At 49.6% G+C, this 24,496-nt stretch overlaps 3 protein-coding genes across 6 annotated transcripts in view; 2 read left to right on the top strand and 1 right to left on the bottom strand.

Moving 5' to 3' along the window:
- Window positions 1–24,496, bottom strand: part of Sbk1 (SH3 domain binding kinase 1) — a 253,873-nt gene that overhangs the window by 112,449 nt on the left and 116,928 nt on the right. The gene's annotated exons all lie outside the window — the stretch shown is intronic.
- Spns1 (SPNS lysolipid transporter 1, lysophospholipid) lies at window positions 7,387–14,811 on the top strand. Of its 2 annotated transcripts, XM_051192931.1 has the most exons (12): window positions 7,389–7,982; window positions 8,161–8,226; window positions 9,750–9,886; window positions 10,878–11,029; window positions 11,121–11,187; window positions 12,106–12,251; window positions 12,490–12,645; window positions 12,928–13,117; window positions 13,450–13,515; window positions 13,634–13,732; window positions 14,021–14,192; window positions 14,493–14,645. In XM_051192931.1, the coding sequence occupies exons 1-12, from the start codon at window positions 7,742–7,744 to the stop codon at window positions 14,585–14,587; spliced, it is 1,587 nt and encodes a 528-aa protein (XP_051048888.1). In that variant the 5' UTR covers window positions 7,389–7,741; the 3' UTR covers window positions 14,588–14,645. The 2 variants fall into 2 exon arrangements, with proteins under 2 accessions (XP_051048887.1, XP_051048888.1); XM_051192930.1 differs by lacking the exon at window positions 14,021–14,192 and having other exon boundaries at window positions 7,387–7,982; window positions 14,493–14,811.
- Window positions 15,224–20,505, top strand: Lat (linker for activation of T cells). 3 transcript variants are annotated; one of them, XM_051192936.1, is made up of 12 exons: window positions 15,236–15,740; window positions 15,921–15,948; window positions 16,052–16,086; window positions 16,303–16,390; window positions 16,510–16,574; window positions 16,658–16,687; window positions 16,769–16,832; window positions 16,905–16,999; window positions 19,686–19,748; window positions 19,842–19,904; window positions 20,002–20,106; window positions 20,268–20,505. In XM_051192936.1, exons 1-11 carry the CDS (start codon window positions 15,638–15,640, stop codon window positions 20,097–20,099), a joined length of 732 nt encoding a protein of 243 aa, XP_051048893.1. In that variant the 5' UTR covers window positions 15,236–15,637; the 3' UTR covers window positions 20,100–20,106; window positions 20,268–20,505. The 3 variants fall into 3 exon arrangements, with proteins under 3 accessions (XP_051048892.1, XP_051048894.1, XP_051048893.1); XM_051192935.1 differs by having other exon boundaries at window positions 15,224–15,740; window positions 16,658–16,832; XM_051192937.1 differs by lacking the exon at window positions 16,658–16,687 and having other exon boundaries at window positions 15,230–15,740.

Raw genomic sequence — 24,496 nt, 5'->3', positions numbered from 1 at the left:
TTGATTGTAATAGGTGATTAGCTACTAACCTGTATTTCCTTATTATCCTAAGTAGTTGATAATGTAACTTTCAAGGACTAGAAATTTGCATTAAATTGTTAAATGAGCTGTATAGGTATATTACCTTGAATAAGATTAAAAACATGTACAGTATGTTTCAACAAAATTAATCTCAAGTTTGTATCAATGTACAAAATTTGTATACAATACACAAAAGCCCGATCCAATGTAAAATATTTAAAACGAGTAGTTGCTTCTTAAAAGTAGATTCAATAATCTACCTTTTTATATTATCTATATCTTCCATTTTTTCTTTTCAGAGTACATTCAATAATGTACCTTTTTATCCTATTATATCTGTATCCCCTTTTTTCTAAACAAGAATCTAATCTCTGTTCAACTTTTTTTCCTGACCATTAGCAATAACAACTTGTAACCAACCACCCTAAATGATGACAAATATCCACAACCCTTTGAACAACCAAAAACTGCTCACCCTACCTCTTGGGAATGTGGGTGCCCTATTCTTAGATTTACTTCCTGCTGTCTGGGGTTGATGGCTTCTTTAGGGGATCCTGAAAAGAAAAATTTGGGTTAACTGTCAGGTCGTGGGAGAGGTAGCTGTATCATTTGTTGTCCAGTCTCTGTGTAATGAGAAATTGCAGGGATTGTCTCCAGTCCAGGCTGGAGTAGTCTGTGAGGCTGGATCATCTCAGCTAGGCGCCTTGAAATTGTATGGTCCCAGTGGAATCATCATTGTGGGGTCCCATCATCTTTTTGGAGACTTCAGAGATTGCATTAGGTCTGGTTATTCCTTTTCTTGGTAATTTTTTTTTTTCAGATAATTCTCCCTTTTTCTTTGGATGTTTATTTGTCCGAAGGTCTTTAAATTCTCCAAGGTGATTTTCCTGGAAAGACAAAAAGCACAACCCTTTCCCAACTCTAAGTTTGGGGAGGTTCTCTTTTGGAAAGTTATATCTGATCAAATGAAAAGCTTTTTTTTTTTTTTTTTTCCCTCTTTTCTAGACAGGGTTTCTCTCTATAGCTTTGGAGGCTGTCCTGGCACTTACTCTGTAGATTAGGCTGTCCTTGAACTCATGGAGATCTGCCTATCTCTGCCTCCTGAGTGCTGGGATCAAAGGTGTTTGCCACTACCACTTGGCTAAGTTTTAAGGATGTTACAAGAACTGTCCTGAGACACTGTGGGGCTTGTTAGGGTCGGCAAAAAGTCCTGCAAAAGACCACCAGTCACATATGCAATCAGCAAGAGCAGTTTATTATCCCAGCATGTTGGGGTGGCACATGGGGATAACTCATGGGGCTTGCATGCCCCTCTTTTAAACTGGGAGAAGAGATTAGTCTGGGGACTAATAGGTGACTTTAAACAGTTTATGAGTTGCTGTAGCATTAGTTGGCAGTTCAGTGGTTAGGGGTTTTCAGCTGCAGCTTTAGTTCTCCTAAGTTCGTACAAGGCTATGGGGCCTCTCCGATTGGTTGCCCCTGGGTTGTAGCTTTCCCAAGAACTGTTTTCTCAGTTCTAGCTGGTTCCAGTAAACTGAAACTAAGGTCTGGCCCCTGGCAGGCGCTATTAGGAACCTGTCATGGCGCTGGTCTGGCTCCCTGATCCTCTCAGGGCTAACTCAGGCCTTGTTCCGCTCTCTCCCTCATCCCTAAAAGTAATTTGTTGAGGAATGGCCATTTGTTGGGAGAGACACCTGTTTACCCATCTCAGAGGACGAAACTTAAATTTAGTTGTAAAAATGGGAACGTTTAAACCTTTTAGTCTCATCCTTAGGTAAGAAATGGAGTCACAAAAGCCACAAGGGAGGGCCTAGAGGAGCTGTGGGATTCCAGGCAGCTCCAAACAGGTGAGAAAAGAGGCAGGAAGGGGCACAACAGCCCTGTCGGGCCTAAGGAAACTGCAGGAGTCAGCCGTAGCCTTAAAGACTATGGATGGGTACCTCTGCCTCCAGGAGTACTAGAGGGCATGTCACCTCCTTGGAGTCAGGGAATCATTTACACAGACCAAAGGGGTAACTTACCTAATTGCCGCTGGTGCTGATTGGTCAGTGAGCTGGAAGGTGGGTCTGTTGTGGGTGAACTGGAGAAGAAGGATAGGGTCCCAGTGCAGCTTAGATGCCAAGGGGGAATACAGGCACCAGGAGAGCCCGAGTCATGACATCAGTGTAAGTATACAGCTGAGGGGAAGGGCATCCTGGCAGTTGTGAGCCAAGGAATACCACAACAAACCTTACACGAGATTGATTGGGAGGGGTGGGCAGCCTCTGGTCAGACTAGAAGCAACAGAGAACTGAGCAGAAGATGGGTGTGTATAGGATTTCTCGGGATGAGGGTGGAACCTGTGGTTGGAAGTCCTTGTGGGAGGAGCCTGGCCACTTAGGATCCTCAAGGGGCTTACAGACTCTATAACCAGCCCTCTGGGGTCTTGAAGCTTCCATAGATTCAATCAACTGTGAATCAAATTTATTAGGGAAACTTGAGCATGAGATTATCTTGTAATCTCAGTACTTGAGAGACAGGAGGTTTGTGAATTTGAGGCCTGCCTGGGATATACACCAAGACCCTACCTAAATTCTTATGTATGGGAAAATATTTATGCCAGTACTCATAGGCTCTTTCTCACTGCTCCCCAAAGGACGTGGTGTAACTATGTTGTGTTAGAAGGACACTAGCTAGGTGTAATCCAGCCTCCTGGGATGGAAGTAGAAAGGGCTGCCCTTCCAGGGCCAGCCTGTTCTATATATCAAGTTCCAGTGTGCCCCTCTACTTCCTTCCTTCCTGCCAACTGGAGATAGAGTGCTGTTCATGAACACAGCCTTTCAGAACAGGAACTCAGTGGGAGCAGAGCGAGATAGGGCAGCCCATGTGTTGGTCTCCAAGCCATACCTTAGGGTTCCCACAGCACTGAAATAACTGCCTGAAATCATTTACTTAAGATTTACTCACTCTTAGCAGCCCAAGAATGTAGCTATTGCGAATACAACAGCTCAAGATGTAGCTGTCGCAAACAGCATTATAGTGGTTCTTCTTGGGCAATGGGCTAGTTTCCACAGATGTTTAGTTGCAGAAATGGAATGGGCATAAATATGCACCTGCTGGGTCTGGTGGCACAGACCTATAATCCCAGTATCTCATTAAGCTGAGGCAGGGTGTTAGGAAGCTTAGGGCCTGCCTGGACTAGAGTTAAAGACCAGCACACTGAAACCCTGTCTCAAAAATAAAACAAAAACTGGGCTGAAGACTTACATAGGTCAACAGTTGTGTGCTTCCCTGGCTTTAGGCTCAATCCCCAGCTTGAGTTCTGTAGGATTGCTCATCCAATACCGTTGACTCTGTAGTAATTGTTAGAAGGCCCAGTTTTCCTCCCATTACCCCTTGTACTTAACAAAGACTATGCCTTGTAACTTTAACGAACATTTACTCAATGTCAGAGCAACTCTGTGAAACAAGTTTTACAGAGAAACTAAAGCTAAATGAAATTAACCTGCCACAGGCCCCACAGCCACCCACGGCAGAGCCAGAGGTAGATACAAGTGGCCCTGGCCTGGGACTGAATTCTGGAGATTGGCACACTTGAGTGTGCAATCAAAGTGTCCTGGGATCCCAGTAAAATGCTGGAGAGGATGGCTCGGTGGTGAAGAGTACTTGCTGCTCTTGTAGAGGAACAGAGTTCAGTTCTCAGCACCCACATCGGGCAGCTCACAACTATCTGAAACTCACCTTTGGATTCTCCAGGCACTTGTACAGATGTGACATATGCTTACACAGGCATGCACACACAGAAACAAAAAGAAACCATTTTTTAAAAAATGAAGGGCCAGGTGTGGTGGCACACATCTTCATTCATGGCACTCAGGAGGCTGAGGCAGGAGGATCTCTATGAGCTCAAGGCCAGCCTGTTCTATATGTCAAGTTCCAGGCCAGCCAGAGTGACCTAGTAAAAAAGGAAGTGGGTAGGGAGCTCAAGAGATTATCCAGTGGTAAAGAACACTTGTAGCTCTTGCATAGTACTCAGGTTCCGTTCCTGGCACCCTCATGGTGGCTTTCAACCAGTTCCAAAGATTCCATACCCTCTTCAGACTCCTGAGGGTACCAGGCACACACACAATGGGTAAAACACTCATACTCGTAAATAAAACGGAGGGTGGGGCTTGCACTGGAGCATATGCTCTAGACCAGAAGCTCTGAGGAGGAGCTTGGGATACCTATTTCTGATGAGCAGTCAGAGGATGCAGTTCTGCTAACCACACTTGACAATGAGATATTCAATGTATGCTTGCCTTGGTACCCAGTCCTTAAATACCAGAAGTTAGAAATATTTGAGATAACCCCATACCACTCTTGACAGAATTTTTCTATGTAACCCAGGCTATCTTCCAACTCAAGATCTTTTTGCCTCTGCCTCCCAGGGCTGGGATTGTAGATGTGTGCTACCACACTGGTTATTTTGCCTTTTCTTATGTACCTTTACAATCTCCAATCTCCCCAACTTCTGCTATCCTCTCTAACTCAGAGGTTAGTTTTTCTTAAAGCTCCTGAAGAGCTGGCCACACTAGTGTGTGTGTGTGTGTGTGTGTGTGTGTGTGTGTGTGTGTGTGTTTCAAGACAGAGTTTCTCTGTGTAACAGTCCTGGCTGTCCTGGCATCTGCTTTGTAGACCAGGTTGGCCTTGAACTCTCAGAGATCCTCCTGCCTCTCCCTCTGAGTGATGGGATTAAAGGTGTGCACCACCACAAACCCAGTCATGGCCATATCATTTTTATGTCCCACCTTAGCATGAAACAGGGCTATACCTTCCTCTACTTCTATTTGATTATCTGTTTCTTGCTTTCTCATAGGTTTGTAAGTGCTCAGCAAACAATATTTAGCCCAGTGTTCATGATCTCACACACAGGTGTTTCCTCCTAAAAGTTTACTGAAGGAATAAATTTCATGTCTCAGAAAAACCCACTCCTACCCATCACAGAAATAATGTGTCACTCCTGCTCCCTTTTGTGCTGAGGATGGTAATCAGGCCCCAACTCAGGCTGGCTTCATGTTTTGTGGTGCTTAGGATGGGACCTAGGGTCTTCAGCATGCCTTACCATTGAGGCGCACCCCTAGCTTTTGCAAGCTTCACCCTTGGTACTTGCTTCATCTTCATTATCTACTCCATGATTGACCCCTATCCCTCTGATGGGTTTTGTTTTGTGTATTTTTTGTTTTTCAAGACCGGGTTTCTTTGTGTAACCCTGGCTGCTCTGGAACTTGCTCTGTAGACTAGACTAGCCTCGAATTCACACAGATCTGCCTGCCTGATGGGATTAAAGGCATGCACCACTACTACCCAGCAATGAGGTTTGACATATAGCCCAGGCTACCTTCTACTTAGTTTCTATCTTCATTGTCTCAGTTCTCAGATCAGTGTCTTTCTGTCCCCGTTCATCCCATGCCCTGTCTTCAGTATAGTAACATAGGCTACTGCTTCCCTCCTAACCCTCTTCAGTCTATCTGCCATTGATTGTTAGTTAGCTTTTCTCAAATGCAAATATGAGTTTAATATTGATATTTTGAGACAGAGACTCATTAGATAGCCCAAATGGCTTCAAATTCCTGGGGTCACTTGATCTACTGCCTCAGCCTCCTGAGCATGTGGGACCATAGGTATGTCTCCAGTCACCAGATTTTCATGTAAACTGAGTAATACAGTGTGCAGCCTATTATTTCAACCTCTTATTTAACTTTTTAATTTTTTATTACGTTTTTATTTTGTGTGCATGTCATGCTACACATATGAGACAGAGGACAGCTTGTGGTAGTCCATTCTCCTTTCATTTGAGTCATAGCGATGGAACTCAGGTTGTCAGCCATGGCAGCAAGTATTTTATCCTCTGAGCCATCTTGTTGGCTCTTAAGTATTTTGAGCTTTTTTCTCTCTCTTTAGCACCATCATCATCACCATCACACCATCATCATCTATTCCAAGCTGGCTTATGACTCTCAATATAGTACAGCCCTCAAACACTCAAACTTCATTTTTAATTTTTTGAGACTGGGTCTTATGTACCAAAAGCTCACCTTGAACTTATTATTGCTATATATTTAGGGCTATTTTGAACTTCCAATCCTCCCTCTGCCTCCTGCCGCTGGCCTGACTTATGAGATGCTGGAGAATTGAACCCAGGGCCTTAGCCATGTTAGGCAAATATGCTGTCAACTGAGCTACATCTCCAGTTCTGGAATTCGGATTGAAAAGCAGTATTATCAAAGGATTAGAGTAATTTGTATTCAGAATGTATGTATATTAAGAAAAACAAGCCATCTGGGGGTGGCAGCCCACACCTTTAATCCCAGCACTAGAGAGGCAAAGGCAGGTGGATCTCTGAGTTTGAGGCCAGTCTGGTCTAAACAGTGAGTTCTAGGACAGTCAGGGCTACATAGAGAAACCTTGGAAGAAGAAGAAGAAGAAAAAAAAAAAAAAAAAAAAAAAACCTAAAAACTAGAAGGAAAAAGAAGTCTCTGTTTCGGGTGCTGGGATCAAAGGATTGAGCCACCACACCCAGTGGTATTGGCTTTTGTTTTGCTTGCTTGTTTGTTTCCGATGCAAGGTTTCTCTGTGTAGCTCTGGCTGTCATAGAACTTGCTCTGTAGACCAGGTTGGCCTCCAATTCAGAGACCCGCCTGCTTTTGCTGCCCAAGTACTGGAATCCAAGGAATATGTCATCACTGCCTGTTGGAAAAACGAAAACCTGCGGCAGTTCTTTGGTTCTGAGACCCTGCCCTGCAGACACCAGAGGGCGCGAGGACTACAGTCTCGGTTGCTGGAGGAAAACTCTGTGGCCATAGCTGGTGCGTCTTCCTTCTAGTCTACAGGAATCTTTTGTTTGAGGCAGGGTCTCACTCTGTAGCTTCGGCTGTCCTGGAACTCGCTATGTAGATCAGGTTTGCCTTTGCCTCCTGGGACTAAAGGCGTGCGCCACCACGCCCGACTCTATAGGAATCTAAGTGTCCACAGTCAGAACTCACGGTTGGGAAATTAAAAGAGGCAGCTGCCCCGGTTATTCTTCCAACAATTACTGAGCAATGAAGCCATCAGCCAGTCACCGAAGAAGAAAGTGGAAACTTCTCGCTAGTATCTATATTATTTCCAACCCTTTGTGATCCACTATCTTGTGTGATGACAAGAAATTGGATAAATGGGCATTCCATCTAAGGCGCTCGACTTTGCCAACTTGCGAGGGCCCTTAGGGACTGCTGGTGGATGTGGGACCAAGCGTCAGGTTGCTATGGTGCTTGGCTGTGTGCAGGAGTCCAAAAAGCCTTGGAGGCTTCCGTAGTCGGTGACAGGTCACGTGCTCAATCTTTGCACCGGGTGACTCTCCGGTCGGGCTCCGGTGTCACATGACCTACTTTGGGGCAACATGGCGGCGGCCGTGGTGCAACGCCGGGACTGAGCAACAGCGAGTGTGGCGCACTCATTCCCGGGGTGAGGAGAACATCAGCAAGGGAAGGGCGACTGGGTCCTCGTCTTTCTGCTCCTGTCCCCAACGTCACCTGTATCTCACGCGTCCTCTCTGTTGGAACCAGAGGGAATGACGAAACCCAGGGCTTTTCCCAGTCGTGCTCTGTGCATTGGAGCACGCTCCTAGCCGGCTGTGGGAAACTCTCCTCGCCGTCCTTTCGCCAACCTCTTTCTGTCAGAGGTGGGACCGGAGCGTGGGCGGTTGCGTTCTCCTGGTACCATGGCTGGGTCCGATACAGCGCCGTTCCTCAGCCAAGCTGATGACCCAGATGACGGACCAGCGCCTGGCCATCCGGGATTGCCAGGGCCCATGGGGAATCCCAAGTCCGGGGAGCCCGAGATCCCGGACCGTGAGGGCCTGCAGCGCATTACTGGTTTGTCTCAGGGCCATTCGACCCTCATAGTGGCGGTGCTGTGTTACATCAACCTCCTGAACTACATGGACCGCTTCACCGTGGCTGGTAGGCACTGCCATTCGGAAGAAGGGGCATGAGCAAGGGAGCAGTTCTCCAGGTTGAGACCTCTTCTCCGTGCTCATTCTGAGGTTTTTTTTTTTTTTCTTTCCTTCCTTCCTTCCTTCCTTCCTTCCTTCCTTCCTTCCTTCCTTCCTTCCTTCTTTCTTTCTTTCTTTCTTTCCAGGCGTTCTTCCAGACATCGAGCAGTTCTTCAGCATTGGAGATAGTAGTTCTGGCCTCATTCAGACTGGTGAGTGAGGGACCTGATCACACAGCCACTCACCTTTTGCTGCTGCAACTGGGCCTATATACATGCAGGTTTGCCTAGAAAGGGCTTGTTGGCCAGAACTCTCAGAGGTTGGCTTTGACTGCTCTAAGGGTGTACAGTTGAGCTGGAACATCACATTACTGAGGGAGCCAGCTACTTACTATGTGATGGTAGGCAACACACTCATTCTCTCTAAGCCTCGTTTTTCCAGTCGGTAGAATGAAGCTAGTAATAAAATAGGCTAGTTCTTTGGACAAGCCTGAGGACTAAGAAATGCCCTGTGTGGCAGGTACTAGGCATCATCAAATAATAGCAAGAGTACTTGGGGCTGCTAGGGGGTGGTGGTGGCTTCATTTCCTTCCTTTCCAAGAACCTGCTATGTACCAAGCCCTAGTGGTACAACTTAGAAGTGGTAGTAGCTCTGATAGAATTTTGGCAAGGCATTCTTGCCTTCTTTTCCTTCCATTGCCTGAGGAATAGTGTTGTTCTCCCTGCTTTGTACGAGGAGTAGACGGAGTTTCCTGTATTTTCCCAAGCAAACTCAGACTTTTGAGAAGAGTTAGGATTTGCCCAGGGTCACAGGCAGATAGGTGAGCTGGAATTTGAAACCTGGTGTTGAAGTGTTTGTTTCCCTACTCCAAGCCAAAGAGGAACTGGAGGTACTTGAGTGTGGAGAAATGAGAATGAGGTCTTAGGTCAGGGTTAGAGAAGAAGCAAATCTTCCTAGATGGTTTCATTTATCCCTTTTCTCACTCGACACATGTGAATTGAACACCTGTTTTGTGCTGTAAATTAAATAAAAGACCCACGGTCATGGCCCACACAGAAGCTGACATCCTCCTGTGCCTGAGGAGGTTAATTAAAGCGGGATAATTTCAGATGGATAAGTGTTATGTGAAAGAAAGCGAGGAGCAGGTGTGACTCCTTTAATCTGAGCACTTGAGAGGCAAAGGCTGGAGAACTCCCGTGAGCTCAGGGCAGCCTGTGTACATAGTGAGACCTTTTCCCCACTTCCCTGCCCTCTCCCCCAAAAAGAAAGGGGAATGGGGTTAGGACATATGATAGTCTGGGTAAGTGTCTGAGTTGGAATTTGATGCAGTTGAATTTTGTGACGCTCAGGGATATGGAAATATTCTAGGTAGAGAGGACACTAAGTGCTGAACCCTAATGAGAAGGTGCAGAGGAGGGAAAGAATTAGATAGGAAATGGTGAGTGTGGTATACAATGTGGATTTTGTTTTAGGCTGGGTAGAAGGAAGGGACCTATCAGTGGGATGACCCATTCTATAAAGGAAGTATTGGAAAGTTGTGAAGAGGGGCCTGGGTCATCCTCCCAGCCCTGATGGGCTACAGGATTGGGATGGGGATGGAGTTTTATCAGGGAAGAGAAGGGTGGGGAATCTCTGTAGGCATTTCTGTACCCTGCTCCCCAACTGGAATAGGAGTGGAGGCAGGGCTGGGGCATCGAGGGACCTGACCAGGCTGTGACTCTCTGCTTGCCCCCAGTGTTCATCTCCAGTTACATGGTGTTGGCACCAGTGTTTGGCTACCTGGGTGACAGGTACAATCGAAAGTACCTCATGTGCGGGGGCATTGCCTTCTGGTCCCTGGTGACACTGGGGTCATCCTTCATCCCCAGAGAGGTGAGGCCCTGAACTTTCTCCCCACTCCCCATCAATATTTGCTGTTGTTCTTTGGAGTCATTTTGGATTGAGTGGGGGAAGCTCTATAGTTTCCATGGTCTCTGCCATCTTATACCCTTTCATTGCCTGAGTTAACCAGCCGCCCTATCCTGTTCACTTTTCTTCTAGAGTTTTCTTCTACTCATCACTTTGCTCATCCCCTAACTCCCACTGAATGCCTAAACACTCCGTTTTTTCTTCACCACTGATCTCTGTGCAGATGCCCATGGTCCTCTCCCTTCCTGGTATGGGGCTTCCTCATAAGCCTGGCGCTAGTGTGGGTGAGAGAGCAGCCAGGGCGGCTGTCACGTGGCCTGCACTCTCAGTCACCCACCTTCAGCTTCTGCCCCCGCCACTCTGTTGGCTCTGTTGACAAGGGTTCTCCTGGTTGCTTCATGTGGTCCTCCTCCTGGCCCCATTCTTGCCAGATCTCTGGGGAGCTTCCTCCCAAAAGCTCTAAAACACATGATGCCACATGCTTCCCTCCCAGTTCCCTGGCAGATGCTTTCTGTGTAGTTGAAATCTTCCCCTACCCGCTGTCCTCAGCCCCGGGCCCCAGTGCCCTCAGGTGGTCATGTGCCCTGGCCTTAGCTCCAGGTGCCTTTGGTAAGCAGACAACCCCCCAGTTAAGATCCTTAGTCACCATGTGGGCCTCTTAGGTGGGAGGGAAAAATAGAAACCCAAGATTTATTTTGCACCTGCTGAGTGCAAAGCCCTCACAGTATGGATGCGAACAAACTGTTGTTGTTCCCCTTTTACAGATGAGGAAACTGAGGCTCAGAGAGGTTAAGTTATTTTCTCAAAGTCACAGCTAGTAAGTGGAACCAGGATTCCAGCCAGGTCTGTGTGATTCTCTCACTGTCCCTGCTGTCCCTCCGGCACTAGCTGGAGAGGTCCCCTGGGAGCCTGGCTCCAGGGTGGGATGCCACTTCCCCCATGTCTCCTTTCCCAGCGCTTCTGGCTGCTCCTCCTGACCCGGGGCCTGGTGGGGGTCGGGGAGGCCAGTTACTCCACCATTGCGCCCACCCTGATCGCCGACCTCTTCGTGGCAGACCAGCGGAGTCGGATGCTTAGCGTCTTCTACTTTGCCATTCCTGTGGGCAGGTGAGTAGGCCGTGGGCCTGATGTGGGGCAAGGGCTTGGTGGGGTGTCTGACTGACCACACGGACCCTCTTTCCCCTTTGTCTTCCCACAGTGGTCTAGGTTACATTGCAGGCTCCAAAGTAAAGGATGTGGCTGGAGACTGGCACTGGGCTTTGCGGGTGAGTCTGGTTATTGTTTGGGGAACATCTCCCTTTCTGATCTAAAGATAAATTCCCATTTTTAACTCTGTGTAAAAAAAAAAAAAAAAAAAAAAAAGTGTGTGTGTGTGTGTGTGTGTGTGTGTGTGTGTGTGGGCATGTATGCCTGACCGTGGGAGTCAGAGGTCAACTTTGGGAAGCTGGTTTTCTCCTTTACCTGAAGGTCCTGGAGATTGAATTGTGCGGTTTGGCTGCAAGACCCTTTACTCACTAAGCCAGCTCGCTGGCCTCACACACATCCCTGTTTGGGGCAGTGCTCAGTGTACTGAGCGGAGCCCACTGCAAGTCTGGTCCTCAGTAGGGAGCCAACAGTCTCTATTGCAGATACAAAGCTGTAAGCCCTGGAAAGGGGCAAGGTTAGCTTTCCTAATGCCAAGTGAATCTGACCCAGGACTTCCATGCCATCACTGGATCCACTCACGTTTTCTTCCCCCCATGGTAACTTTGTTTAGGAGTCCCAAGTGATTGTCTTTCAACTAAGCAACCTGGGTACCTCAGATCCTTGAACAATAGTCATGAAATGGTGTCTGATTAGATGAACGTGGGTCACATGCCCATTATGTAATCAATCAGTTGTGGAAGGAAGGCCTTAGGTTAGGCCTTAGAGCCAGTTTGAACCATGTGGAGTGGAGTAAGGGAAATTTGGGTGGGGGGTCCCTGAAACAAAATCAGAGTGCTGTTACCAAAGAAGCAAATGTAGGCCTGTGAAAATAGGGTGTCCCCAGTAGCAAACCTTCTCACGTCCCGGTCCCTATGTCTCTGAAGCAGCCCTTATGGAGTTTAAGACGTGGGGAGCTAGGCTGTCTGACCTCCTTGCTCTGTGGCCCCAGAGGTTTAGTATACCCCTGCCCTGTACCCCAAAGCTTGCGCTTTCTCCAGGTGACACCAGGTCTGGGGGTTGTGGCTGTCCTGCTGCTGTTCCTGGTGGTACAAGAGCCCCCAAGAGGAGCTGTGGAGTGCCACTCAGGCTCATCACCCCTGAGCCCCACCTCATGGTGGGCAGATCTGAAGGCGCTGGCACGAAAGTGAGTTTTCCCCACCCTTCCACATCTCAGGCCTTGATAGGGGCTGGGTCTTTTTAACAGGCCACATTTTGTGTCCTGCCAGGAGGCCACATTCAGGGCAAGACCCAGGCATTGCTGCCTGCTTGTGGCGTATGCCTGAGATACAGGCATAGGTCACATCTAACTTCTGACAGTAAAGTAAGCCAGGGAGGGAGGAGGGGACACACCCATGGGTCTGACTTCCTCCCAATGTCTGCAGCCCCAGTTTCGTCCTGTCTTCCCTTGGCTTCACTGCCGTGGCCTTTGTCACTGGCTCCCTGGCTCTCTGGGCCCCAGCGTTCCTGCTGCGCTCCCGTGTTGTTCTGGGAGAGACCTTGCCCTGTCTCCCTGGAGATTCATGTTCTTCCTCTGACAGGTACATGGGAGGGGCTGGGCAGGGAGACTGCGTGGGGGACATAAGGGGAGTTCTGACTCTACCAGTTACCTCCGCTCTTGGAGTGTCAGTTTCTGGTTCTGACAGCCAGTGATAAGGTCACATGTCAGCTCTGGGGTTCTGTGCTGGATGCATTTGGGTATGAGGGCAGTTGGGGTGGGCTGTCCTCGCCGGGTCACAGGGCCTCACAGAGAGGGAGGAGCTCCCATGCCCCTACAGTAGAATATGCCAGGGAGGGAGTCTCATCTTTGGGCTCAACCCTAGTCTCATCTTTGGACTCATCACGTGCCTGACTGGAGTCCTGGGTGTGGGCCTGGGTGTGGAGATCAGCCGCCGCCTTCGCCGCTTCAATCCTCGGGCTGACCCCCTGGTCTGTGCTGCTGGCCTCCTGGGCTCCGCACCTTTCCTCTTCCTGTCCCTGGCCTGTGCCCGAGGTAGCATCGTGGCCACCTACGTGAGTGGTGGGCTATCGTGGGTATCTGCATGGGGGCAGGAGGGATGGTATGGCCTTCCTGGGCACCACCATGTCCACTGAGGATGGCCGCCAGCAGCTAACTCCATGTCCACAGTCAGGGCAGACTGGAGGTGGAATGCCTCCTTTCAAATCTCAGCCCTGGGCCTTTTCAGCTGAGTGCTGCTGGCAAAGCAGCATGGCCTCGCTGTTTCCTCAGGTGTAAAGTGGTGTTACTGAGGCTAGCACCTGCCTTACAGGGTGTGAGGGGGCCTAAGTGAGGGAGTTAATGGATAAGCCTGGTCATGTGATTCCCTCCCACTTCCGCCATCCAGATTTTTATCTTTATTGGGGAGACCCTGTTGTCCATGAACTGGGCTATCGTGGCTGACATCCTACTGGTGAGTAGCTGGGCAGAGGCTGAAGGGAGCAGAGATATCGGGGTCAGGAAATGACACTTGATCTGAATTCTGGCCTTGGTTTCTCTGGGACCTCTTCTGAGTTCCCCTTTTCCCCCAGTATGTGGTGATCCCGACTCGACGCTCTACTGCTGAGGCCTTCCAGATCGTGCTATCCCATTTGCTAGGTGACGCTGGGAGCCCTTACCTCATTGGTCTAGTGAGTACTATCCGTGGCTGGGATGCCGTGGTATCGGGACCTGGTTCTCCCTGCCCTGGCAGGTGGCTGGTGGCCAGTGATAGGAGCCTAGGTGGGTGGGGTAGTCTGGCCTACTGAAGCAATAGCCACCTGTGGTACTTTACCCCTTAGCGCCTCTGGTGGTTGGGAAGGAACTTGGGTAAAGGTTTTACCTGTGGGGCTGTGGGTCTTACCCTGTGGCTCAAACATTCATCTTTCTAGGTGTTCAGGTCTCCCAGTTCCTGGCTCTGACTCTTTTTGTCCTAGCAGATTTCTGACCGCCTCCGACGAAGCTGGCCCGCTTCCTTCTTGTCCGAGTTCCGGGCCCTGCAGTTCTCACTCATGCTCTGTGCTTTTGTTGGTGCACTGGGTGGTGCGGCCTTCCTGGGCACTGCCATGTTCATTGAGGATGACCGCCGGCGGGCTCAACTCCACATGCAGGGTCAGTGAGGGCCACTGTCAGCCCACATCCACAGTACCGCCTGTCAGTCTGTCTGATGGCTCACACATATGCACCCCACATCTCTTACTCCACAGATGTCCCTCCACTCAGACTATCCCATCCACCCAGGCCCTTGCCACCCGCCAGGGTCAGAGTATCAGCTTCCCAGTATCATCCCACTCAGCTTCGAGTCTGTCTTAAAATGTATCAGCAGGCCGTCTATGCTGCCCTGCCTGTTTGTCCCCTGCCCCCTTGCTGGCTTTTATCTGACTGGCCTTGGCTCTGACCCCTTCCCCACAGGTCTGTTGCATGAGACGGGGCCCTCAGATGACCGGATTGTGGTTCCTCAGCGAGGCCGTTCTACTCGGGTCCCTGTGTCCAGCGTACTTGTCTGAGGAGCTATTGCTCACCCAGCCGCAGTGCGCCACAGCTGGCCATGGGCCCACTCCAGGAGGTGCCCAGGCAGAAGCCCTCACCAGGTCCAGGCCTGAGGAGGAAGCCCTGGGATATGTCCCAGCTCCCAGACACTACATGGGCAACCCAGGGAGGAGATCGGGGTCTAGAAATGGGGGGTGTCCAGTCTGTTAGGGCAGCCCAGAGGGCTTGGTGCTATTTGTAATGTAATAAAATTTGTAAACAGACTACAACTGGCTGCTTGTCTCTCTGTGGGTGCCATTGGCTTCAGGAAATGTCTGTGGCCTCAAGAGTTACCAGGGGCAGTCGGGTCACCCTGTGGGTAAGTCCCCGTCTTCAGGGCTGGGCGATCTAAAAGGAGGACTGCTCTTTTCTGAGTGAGTTGGTTCGGTGTGACCGTGACTCACTGTGGTCCCCTGGAAGTTGCTCTCCCAGAGGCAAGCCTGGGAGGTGGGGGCAGTGCTGCCCTTGTCCCTCACACTCCCTGGCAGAACCTCATTAGTGTTCTGGAGCCCAGGGATGTGGAGGCCACAGCTGGGTGGCACATGTCTCCCCCCCTCCCTATTGGAGCCGTTGCCTCATCCTGCAGCCTTAGACCTTTCCTTCATAAGGTCCCTCTGCCTCCTCCCCCTTCCCACAACTGGGTGGGGGTGAGTGGGCAGGGGGCAGGCTCAGCCGGCTGAGGAGCCTGATGATTTCCTGCCCTCACCACAGCTTCCTGTCGCACGCGGGTGGCGAGGAGGAGGAGGAGAAGAGGCAGGCGGGGAGCAAGAAAGGGGCAGGTACAGCTGGGCACAGGGATCGTGCTGGTGGTAGTCAGAGCACAAGCCCCAGCTCAGCCTCCAGGACTAGCCCCTTCCAGCACTGATCTCAACTCAGTCCAGCAAGGAAGTGGGGGTCACTGAGCCCCAAAGGAAGATAAGCTGCTTGCCACTAGATCCCAGGCTGGGGCCCGCTCAGTTCCACACCCCTGCTGCCACTCTGCCTAGAGGGGCCGCAGTGCAGCGGGGTCTGGGCCAGGTGCTCTGCAGATGGAAGCAGACACTCTGAGCCCCGTGGGGCTGGGCCTCCTGCTGCTGCCGGTCTTGGTCACGCTCCTGGCTGCCCTGTGTGTACGCTGCCGTGAGATGCCAGGTAAGTGGGGAGCTGTGGAGTACTGGATACTGGGCACCTCATTGGCTCTTCATGCCTTCCCCGTCCATAGCTCCCTCTAATTGTCCCTACTTTAGTCCTGCCTGTGGGGGACGGGATGGGACCAGGTGTCTTTGTTCCCGATGCACCCTGACGCTGCCTCACTGGCCCTCTCCCTTCCAGCCTCCTATGACAGCGTTTCCACAGAGAGGTGAGTGTGCAGCCCCAATTCCCTGTGCGTCTTCCCTTTATTCTGATGAACTTGGGGCTGGGGCCCTTTTGGCCCAGTACCTAAGCTGCCTCTTTCCTGCCAGCTTGTACCCACGGAGCATCCTCATCAAACCATCTCGTGAGTTCAGTGTCCTTGGCCTTCCTTGAGGGTTCTTGGGAGTGTGCTTTTGTCCCCGCTAAGATATCTGCAGGGCTATTACCTGGGTTGAGTTGGGGGACATTCGGAGCCCCCATGCCCGTTTAGAGCATTTTTAGGGGTACATCTGTCCTTAGAGGCCTTGACATGATGGGGGTGTGTGGAGTAATCCCCTCAAGCTTGGTTCTGTGTCCTCAGAAACAACCTTTTCCCGAACAACTGCCACTTCCTACCCTCTCGTTACTTCCTTCCCACCCCTGAGGCAGCCAGACCTGCTCCCCATCCCGTGAGTACCCCTCAGTTCCCTCCCTCTGATCCACTGTGCCTCCTTACCTTTTAGGATGGGGGTGGCTTTTCCCCTGTTGTAACCCCTCTTGCCCCCAGACTCCTACCTTTGGCTTCCAGGAGATCCCCACAGCCCCTTGGAGGTTCACATCAGACGCCATCTTCCCGGCAGGATTCAGATGATGGTAAGGGTGTACAGGGCTAGAGGGCTGGGGAGAGGGTATGCAGCCTGAGCTGACTCCATCTTCCTCTCCCTCTCTCTTTGAAGCCAACAGTGTGGCGAGCTACGAGAACCAGGGTGGGTCTAGGGTCTGGGCTACTGGGCGGGGTGGGGAGCCTGGGTCTATCCCAGGTCATGTTGACTTCTTATTTTTCATAGAGCCAGCCTGTGAGAACGTGGATGAAGACGAAGATGACGATGATTACCCCAATGAGGGTTACCTGTGAGTGGGGAGGTGGGAGGTGGGAGGTGGGAGGTGGGTACCCTTTCTTACCTCCTCATCCTTTCCTTCCAGAGTGGTGCTTCCTGACAGCACCCCTGCCAACATTCCTGTCGTCTCCTCTGCCCCTGTGCCCAGCAACCCTGACCTCCGAGACAGCGCCTTCTCCAGTGAGTTAGGGTTTCTGTCTACCTCCTTCCGCCATGTGCTGCTAGCTACGCCTCTCTTCCCTCTCATTTCTGTGATTGCCACGCTTCCATTTCCTCCTTCGGATGTTGGACTTCCTGCTCCTCACTTCTGATCACCTTGCTTTTCCTTTCACCTCCCCCCATCCCCTGTCTTATCATTTTATCTGTCATCTAAGAAATTTCCTGACTCTTCTTGAACCCTTCCATTGAAATTGTATTTCTTGGATGGGTATGTGGATACGCGCCTATAACCCTGGCATGAGGAATCTAGGTAGGAGGGTTGAGTCTGAGGCTAGCCTGGATGATACGGTGAGGTCCTGTCTCAAAAATCAAAACAGCACTACCACAAATAAAAAGAAAAGAAAAAAATTAATTTCTCTTATTATTGTTAGGCTTTCTGGTGTTCTTTTTATAAAGTACCCTGTTCTTGTTTCATGGAAGTAATGTCATCTAATGTGTCTGTAAGGACTTTGGAGGTTGTTTCTCTCTCTGTCTCTTGCCCACTCACACTATCTTCATTGAAGCTCTGTCTGCTTTACCATGTGGTCTTTGTTTCTCTTGGGCTGTGTTTTTCGGCTTTGGTCTCTTTCCTTCCCTGGACTTTCTTTAGGGTTTGGTGATCTTCAAGTTTCTACCTCTTCTCTCTGTATATCATGATTGTCCCTTATCTGAAAAACTTAAATAAAGATTTAGGAATATTTATAGATATGTAATGAATTCTGTTATGGATGGAACTCAAGGTTAAACATGGAATTAATTCACATACACACACACACACACATACACACACACACACTCTATGTGTGTATATATAGTCTGAAGGTAGGATTTTGTTTTGTTTTGTTTTGTTTTGAGGCAGGGTCTCACTATGTAGCCCTGGTTGTCCTGGAACTCACTCTGTAGACCAGGCTAGCCTCAAACTCACAGAGATCTGCCTATCTCTATCTCCTACATGCTGAGATTAAAGGTGTGAGCTACCATTCTCAGCCCTGGAGGTATTTTATGCAAATTTTAATTAATCTTTTGCATGAAATCAAAATTTTATGGTGTAAAATTTTCCATTTGTGACCTTACACCAGTCTTAAAAGTTTTGGAATTCTGGAATATTCTGAATGCTGAAGTTTTAATTCAGGAATACCCAACCATGTGTATTTATCCTAGACTATTATGTCTGTACCCTGGCTCTGTTTGTTTTATGGGTTTTGTTTTGTTTGAGGCAGAGTCTCACTGTGTAGCCTTGGCTGCCCTAGAACTCACTTTGTAGATTAGTCTGGCCTTTAACTCATAGAGATTCAATTCCCTCTGTCTGCTGGGTGCTGGGATTACAGGCGTGTTCCACCACACCTGGCCTCTGGTTCCATTGGTAGTCCATATTTCTAATTTGTCATTTCTCTCCTGAACCCCGATACTGATTCTTTCCATCCACCCACCCACCCACCCATCCATCCATCCATCCATCATCCATCCATCCAACCCCTTACTCATTTCCTGGATATGTCTGCTGGGTTATGTTTAGGGATTTAGTGAGTCAATTCAGCAAATTCATAGTGATAAAAGAATCATTGTTAGGGGCAAAATGACTAATTTTAAGTTCAGCTTGAGGCCCTGTATCAAGGGGTGGAGGTGGAGTGGATAAAGCCTCCATGTGTTCATGGTATGTGCATCTGTATAGCACACACACAAAGATAATAAAAAAGCTACTGGTAACTGAGGACCTGTTTTATGCCATGTAGTGTATATACTCATTAAACCTAACAGTTTCTGGATGCCCTGCTGACTACCCCTTCCCCCTCCTGCCCCTCACTTCTGTCTCTAAACTATGCTAGGGTCTATTCATTCAATTCTATTGACTGATTGGTCGATTGACATAATCTTGGTATTGTGAGGCCCAGTTTGGTGTTTAACCCCATAGCTCAAGTTACCTCCTACCTCAGTCTTCGGGGACCACAAACATGTGTTTCCATGCCCAGCAGGGTTATTAACAGATACTTGGTAGTACAGAATGTATTGCAAGCTCTAGTTTTCAATTTACTGTTTCAAGCCTCACAATAGTCCCGTGGGGCAGGATTATTATGTTATGAACTTTATCCTGTTATGAGCTTTATTCTGCAGATAAGGAAACCGAGGCACAGAGTGTCTAGGTAACTTATCCGAAGTCATGTAGCTGGTTGGTGCTGGAGCTGGGATTTGAACTAGTATATTTGGCTCCAAAGCCCAGCTTGTCTACATGCTCATACAGAAACCAGGCCAACTGTGAAGCCAGAAAACAAAAGCCATGTGTGGGCCTGGGGAGGTGTAGTGTGGGCAGTGGCTGGTAATGTTGAGAAGCCAGACAGGTCTGATGAAGAGAGGACTCCTTCTGGACCAAGTGTGCCATCTGCTCCACGTGCCACCAAGATGTCTGTACTCTGAGCTCCTTCAATCCCTGCTCCCAGCTGTCCTGTCAGTCCTGTGCTGTCGCTGTTTCATTTCTCCAGTGGACCTCTGTCCCCTGTGGCCCTTGCCCTTGCCCAGGCTGCTCCCCCTTGCCTTTCCTGAATATTCTTCCTATATCCTGTGGGATGGTCTCCGGGGAAGATTGTGTTTGGAAACCTGGGGGGGGGGGGCTCTGGGAACCAGTGCCTGGCTGAGGATCTTCTAGTGACTGCACTGCAATGCTTTCCTACAGTGGAGTCTGGTGAAGATTATGTGAATGTTCCTGAGGGCGAGGGGAGCGCACAAGCATCTCTGGGTAGGTGACTGCACCCATGTAGGGCCCATAGTCCCTCCCCACCCTCCCCACTGCCTGCCCTTCACACTGTCCCTCTTGATCTGTCCTCCACAGATGGGAGCCGGGAGTATGTCAATGTGTCCCAGGAGCTGCAGCCAGTGGCCAGGGCTGAGCTGGGTGTGTACCTAGGTGTAAGGGGGCAGAAACTGGAGAGCTGCCTTGAGCAGACTGCCTGCAGGCTGAACACCAATCTCCCTCTGCCTTTCCCTGCCAGACACCATGAAGTCCCAGGAGGTGGAAGATGAAGGAGAAGAGGAGGGAGTGGAAGGAGAGGAAGCCCCTGACTATGAGAATCTGCAGGAACTTAACTGAGAGCCTGGTGAGTGGTCTCTGTCCCTACCCCTACCTTGGCCTTCGCTCCAGGATCTCCTTCCTGGCCACCCTGATGCTTAGGCACATACCTTGTGGCTCTGGATACTGACTGGCTTCATGACTCGGTGACTCTGCCCTCCTTGTCTCCCCTGCCCTGTTGTGTTTCAGCTGCAGCCACCTGTCCTGGAACTAGCCTTGCTGGGAGGGCAGAGCTGGGCAGCCGGGAGTGGCTCTAAGGGAGTCCCATTTGACCTCTGCCTTGTCAACAGTCTGAGAATCTCCCCTAACTTATTGTCATTGTGGGATGCAGTCTATGTCCCCGGTATTCTGCACCTTCTGACGAAGCCTGAGAATGAATCTCGTTCCTGTCTGACTCTGTTGTGGAATAAAGGTGTTATGGCCCAAAGTCTTCCTTTTGTTTTTTTGTTTTGTTTTTATTGGGGCAGGTTTTGCTGTGTAGATCAGGCTGGCCTTGAACTTGTGGGTGATCATCCTGCCTCTGCCTCCCTGGTGCTGGGATTACAGGTGTGTACCAGTATGCATAGCTGTCAGCAGCCCTGTCTGGAAGGATGTGTAAGGTAGTGGGCTGCCAATTTCTTTGTGGGATGTTTGTGAATATGGGCATACATGACCTACGGGTCTAGGTGTGTGTGTGTGTGTGTGTGTGTGTGTGCAAATCTGCAGTCAGAGTGTCTGGATAGCTCTGCCTTTCTGTCTGTTCGTGGGTCTCCCTCCCCTACAGGGGCCCCACCACTCTCAACAGTCTTGGTTAAATACTGTAAGTGACAGCAGGCGATGACTTGAACTTAGCCGTTTTCTGAGTGAGACCTCTGATCTAGCCTGGCCCTTTGGGGCTATTCAGAATGTATTGCCCTACAGGTAGTTAATGGCTGTGCAGCTGTTTATTGTGACAGTGGTAGAGCAGGGTACAGGGCACCACAGGGTGGGGAGTATGTGTCAGCAGCAGGACCCTACCTTGGTGACCCTCATCCTTCTATTTATCAAACAAAGGGCTGGCCTTGATGGCCTCAGTGGGTGTCTTGGTTCTTGTCTTTTGCGTGGTTCTCAGTGAAATGACTGGAGTGGTCTGAGCAAGTCAGACTCGGTGCTGTGCACTGGCAGGTCTCAGTTGTTCCAGGGTGGAATGGGAGGATTTCTGGAGCTCAGGGGTTTAAGCCAGCCTGGTACACAGTGGGACATATCTTACCCCCCACCAAAGTGGCTAAGGCAGCTGAAGTTCAGGTGTAGCCAGCAAGTGTCAGAGCCGCTGTGTGACCACAGGCCTGCAGGTCTTACTCTGTCTGGAAGTGGGTATGGCCTGGTGAATATGCTTTATTCACCTGGACTGGCTCCATCCCCTGTGTTCTGGGAGTTTTCTCTCGGCCTCCTTTAGGACCCACTTTAGTCCCTGTTCCATTCTGTGTGGGTTTAGAGGAGCCAACCCAGCCTTCCATCCTGGGAGGTGAGCTGGTCCTTTTCTGCCTTGCATGATGTTTCAGGTAGGACCTGCTGCCCGCTGATCCCAGTTGTTACGGGGCCAGAAGGATATAGTTCTGGAGACCCCATTTGCCTGTGAATGAAGCCATGGAAAGGTGAAGGGTGGTTTAGACATGACCATTTTCCTGAGTCTAATCACACATGAGCAAGATGACCTCTACCACCTCTGGGCCATGTGAGCCAGTAAATCAGTGGGTCAGCAATTGGCTTGGAGTGTCTGTTGTGTAACCAATGCTGCTCTGATGGATACACAGAATTAGTGGTTTTCTCTGGCTGCTGAAGTAATCTGAGCTCCGGGTACACTCCCCACCCCAAGCCCTGTATCCCATAATCACTGTGGCTTTCCTGTTGACAGTTATGGCTAGTGTATACATTTTGTAGGTAAGAAGAGAACATGCTCAGAGAGGTGAGGTAACTTGCTCAAAGATGCACAGCCAGAAGGGTCAGTTTATGATCAGATCTGGGCCTCCAGAGTTACTACAATGCTTCTTGGTAGCCTCTTTATTTTGCAAAGTATCAACAGCTGGGGACAGGGAAGCCCTTCAAATTATCCAGCCACAGCAGGTTGAAGAGGGAGTGTCTGGGAAGCCTCAGCATAATTGAATGGGTTTAGAGCCTTTTATTTGGGTGGTGTGGGCAGGAGGAATAGGCAGAATCACCAACAGCAGTTTACTAACAAAGGCAAATTGGCAGAACAACCTTGTTGAATGATCTAGCAACAAGCGATAGTGAAGACAGGCAGTTCCTTGTGCTTACTTAGTAGGACTTTTACCACCTCAGTGGCTGTACAGGGCAGCAGGAAATGACAGAGGGGCGCAGTGCTGGTGGGTGGGTGGGATGCCAGCATGGCGGGATGCCAGTCACTGATGGGATGGACGCCAGCAGCAGAATGAGTCAGCCCATCAGCAAGAGAGGCCTCACTGGCAGAACGTGCATGCATCGAGGCAGCGAAGGGAGCCATGTGAAGGCAGGTGAAGGTGTGAAATGAGTTGTGGGATCCTTGCCAGGAGCCCCATGCTGACTTGGTTTCATTTGTTTAGACAGAATCTCATTGTTTAGCCCTGGCTGCCCTGGAACTCTGATCTAGAGATCCATCTGCCTCTGCTTGGGTTTATCATTATCATTATTATTATTATCATCATTATTATTATTTTAATTTGGAATGTTTAGCTATCTTGGGACTGGGATCCAAATGTAAACATAAAATTCCTTTTTTAAATTTTTTTTTCCATGTGATAACTTCCAGATTTTGGGTGGGGGAGGATTGAGACAGGGTTTCTCTGTAGCTTTGGAGGCTGTCCTGAAACTCGCTCTGTAGACCAGGCTGGTCTAGAACTCAGAGATCTGCCTGCCTCTGCCTCCCGAGAGCTGGAATTAAGGCACCACCAATGCCTGGCTAAACATGGAATTCTAATGTTTCATGTGCACCTTCTACACATAGTTTGAGGGCAGCTTTTTATATTTTTTTGAATGTACCTGCATTTGACTGAAACCTACCCCGTGAAGTCACAAGTGGATTTTCTGCTCAGGACATCATGTCAGCACTCTGATTGTTTTATATTTTGGAGTATGTTGGGTTTTAGATGTTTGGATTAGGGATGTTCTTTGCTTGTGTTGCTCAGGGACACATGCATGTGATATATCAAGGCAGGTGTGTTGGAGAGAAGAATACCAAATTCAAGTCAGTGTTAGCTTGGATGGAGGGAGCGGACTGAGATGGGAGTTAGTGAACTGTGCAGTTTTGCCTGGGGTAGTCGGTGGTAGAGCACACGTCATGAGGGAAGTTCTGAACTCAGTCCCTAGCACTGCCTCCCCCAAAACATTGTAAAGGGGAGGGTTCCACAAATGTTTGGTAATTATTCTTGTGTTTTCAGATCTGAGTGATTTCATAATAATTAAGATCAAGGGCTGGGGCATGGTATCTGTCTTTAACTCCAGCATTTGGGAGGCAGAGGCAGGCAGAGCCTGTGAGTTCAAGGCCAGCCTGGTCTACAGAGTGAGTTCCAGGTCAGCTAGGGCTACATAGCAATACCCTGTCTGAAAAACAAACAAACCAAATAAACACAAAACTAAAACAAGATGAAGGCCCAGGAAGGAATGGTGGTCAAGTAGTGTGTGGCATAAGCAGCCATAGGAGTGAGTGTCATTGGTTGGTTTGTCACAATTGGACGCATTGCCCGAGTGCTCCAGCTTTAAGGACCCCTTTAAAAGTCAGACCCACTTACTCTCTCTTTTGCTTTCTCTTTTGCTCTCTCTCTCTCCTGCTTTCTGTTGGCCACCAGCTACCCCTCTCTTCCCCTCCCCCTCTCTCCTCTTCTGTTCCGGTGCCTCTATGTCTCTTCCCTTCTCCCTCACTCCCCTTTCTAAATAAACTCCTCTTTCAAGCTCTATCTGCTTGCCGCCGTGTTATTCCCTCCTCCTCGGTCACCCTCACCTGCTATGGAACCCGCTATGCTCTCCCACGTGGTCCCTTACTTGGGATCCCACTCACTTGGTACCCTCACTTGGGACCTCCCACTCCTATAACTATAACAAAAGAACATCAATATGTCCTCTGTGTCTCCTTGAGACTCCAACCTTCTTCCCAGCATCCTCCGTGCCTGGAAAGCCTGCCTAGCTATTGACCATTCAGCTCTTTATTAAACCAATATGAGTGACATATCTTCACAGTGTACAAAAAGATTATTCCACAACAGACATGAGGCGTTGAGCAGGCCGACAGCTTTATCCTGAGTCCTTGGGTGGTCCTTGGAGGCTGTGGAGCCCAGGATGACATGGCCAAATTTTTGTTTTAGCGACCATCTCTGCATTAGTTGTTGTGGAGGCTGGCTAGGAGGCAGATGGCCTAGAGGTGGGAGAGTGAGGATGCTGTGGACTAGCAGAGAAATGGCCACACAACC

Source organism: Phodopus roborovskii, unplaced genomic scaffold (genome assembly GCF_943737965.1).
Source record: "Phodopus roborovskii unplaced genomic scaffold, PHOROB, whole genome shotgun sequence".
Classification (NCBI taxonomy): Eukaryota; Metazoa; Chordata; class Mammalia; order Rodentia; family Cricetidae; genus Phodopus; species Phodopus roborovskii.
The sequence above is the reverse complement of the archived record's forward strand: the minus strand, read 5'-3'. Positions and strand labels throughout refer to the sequence as shown.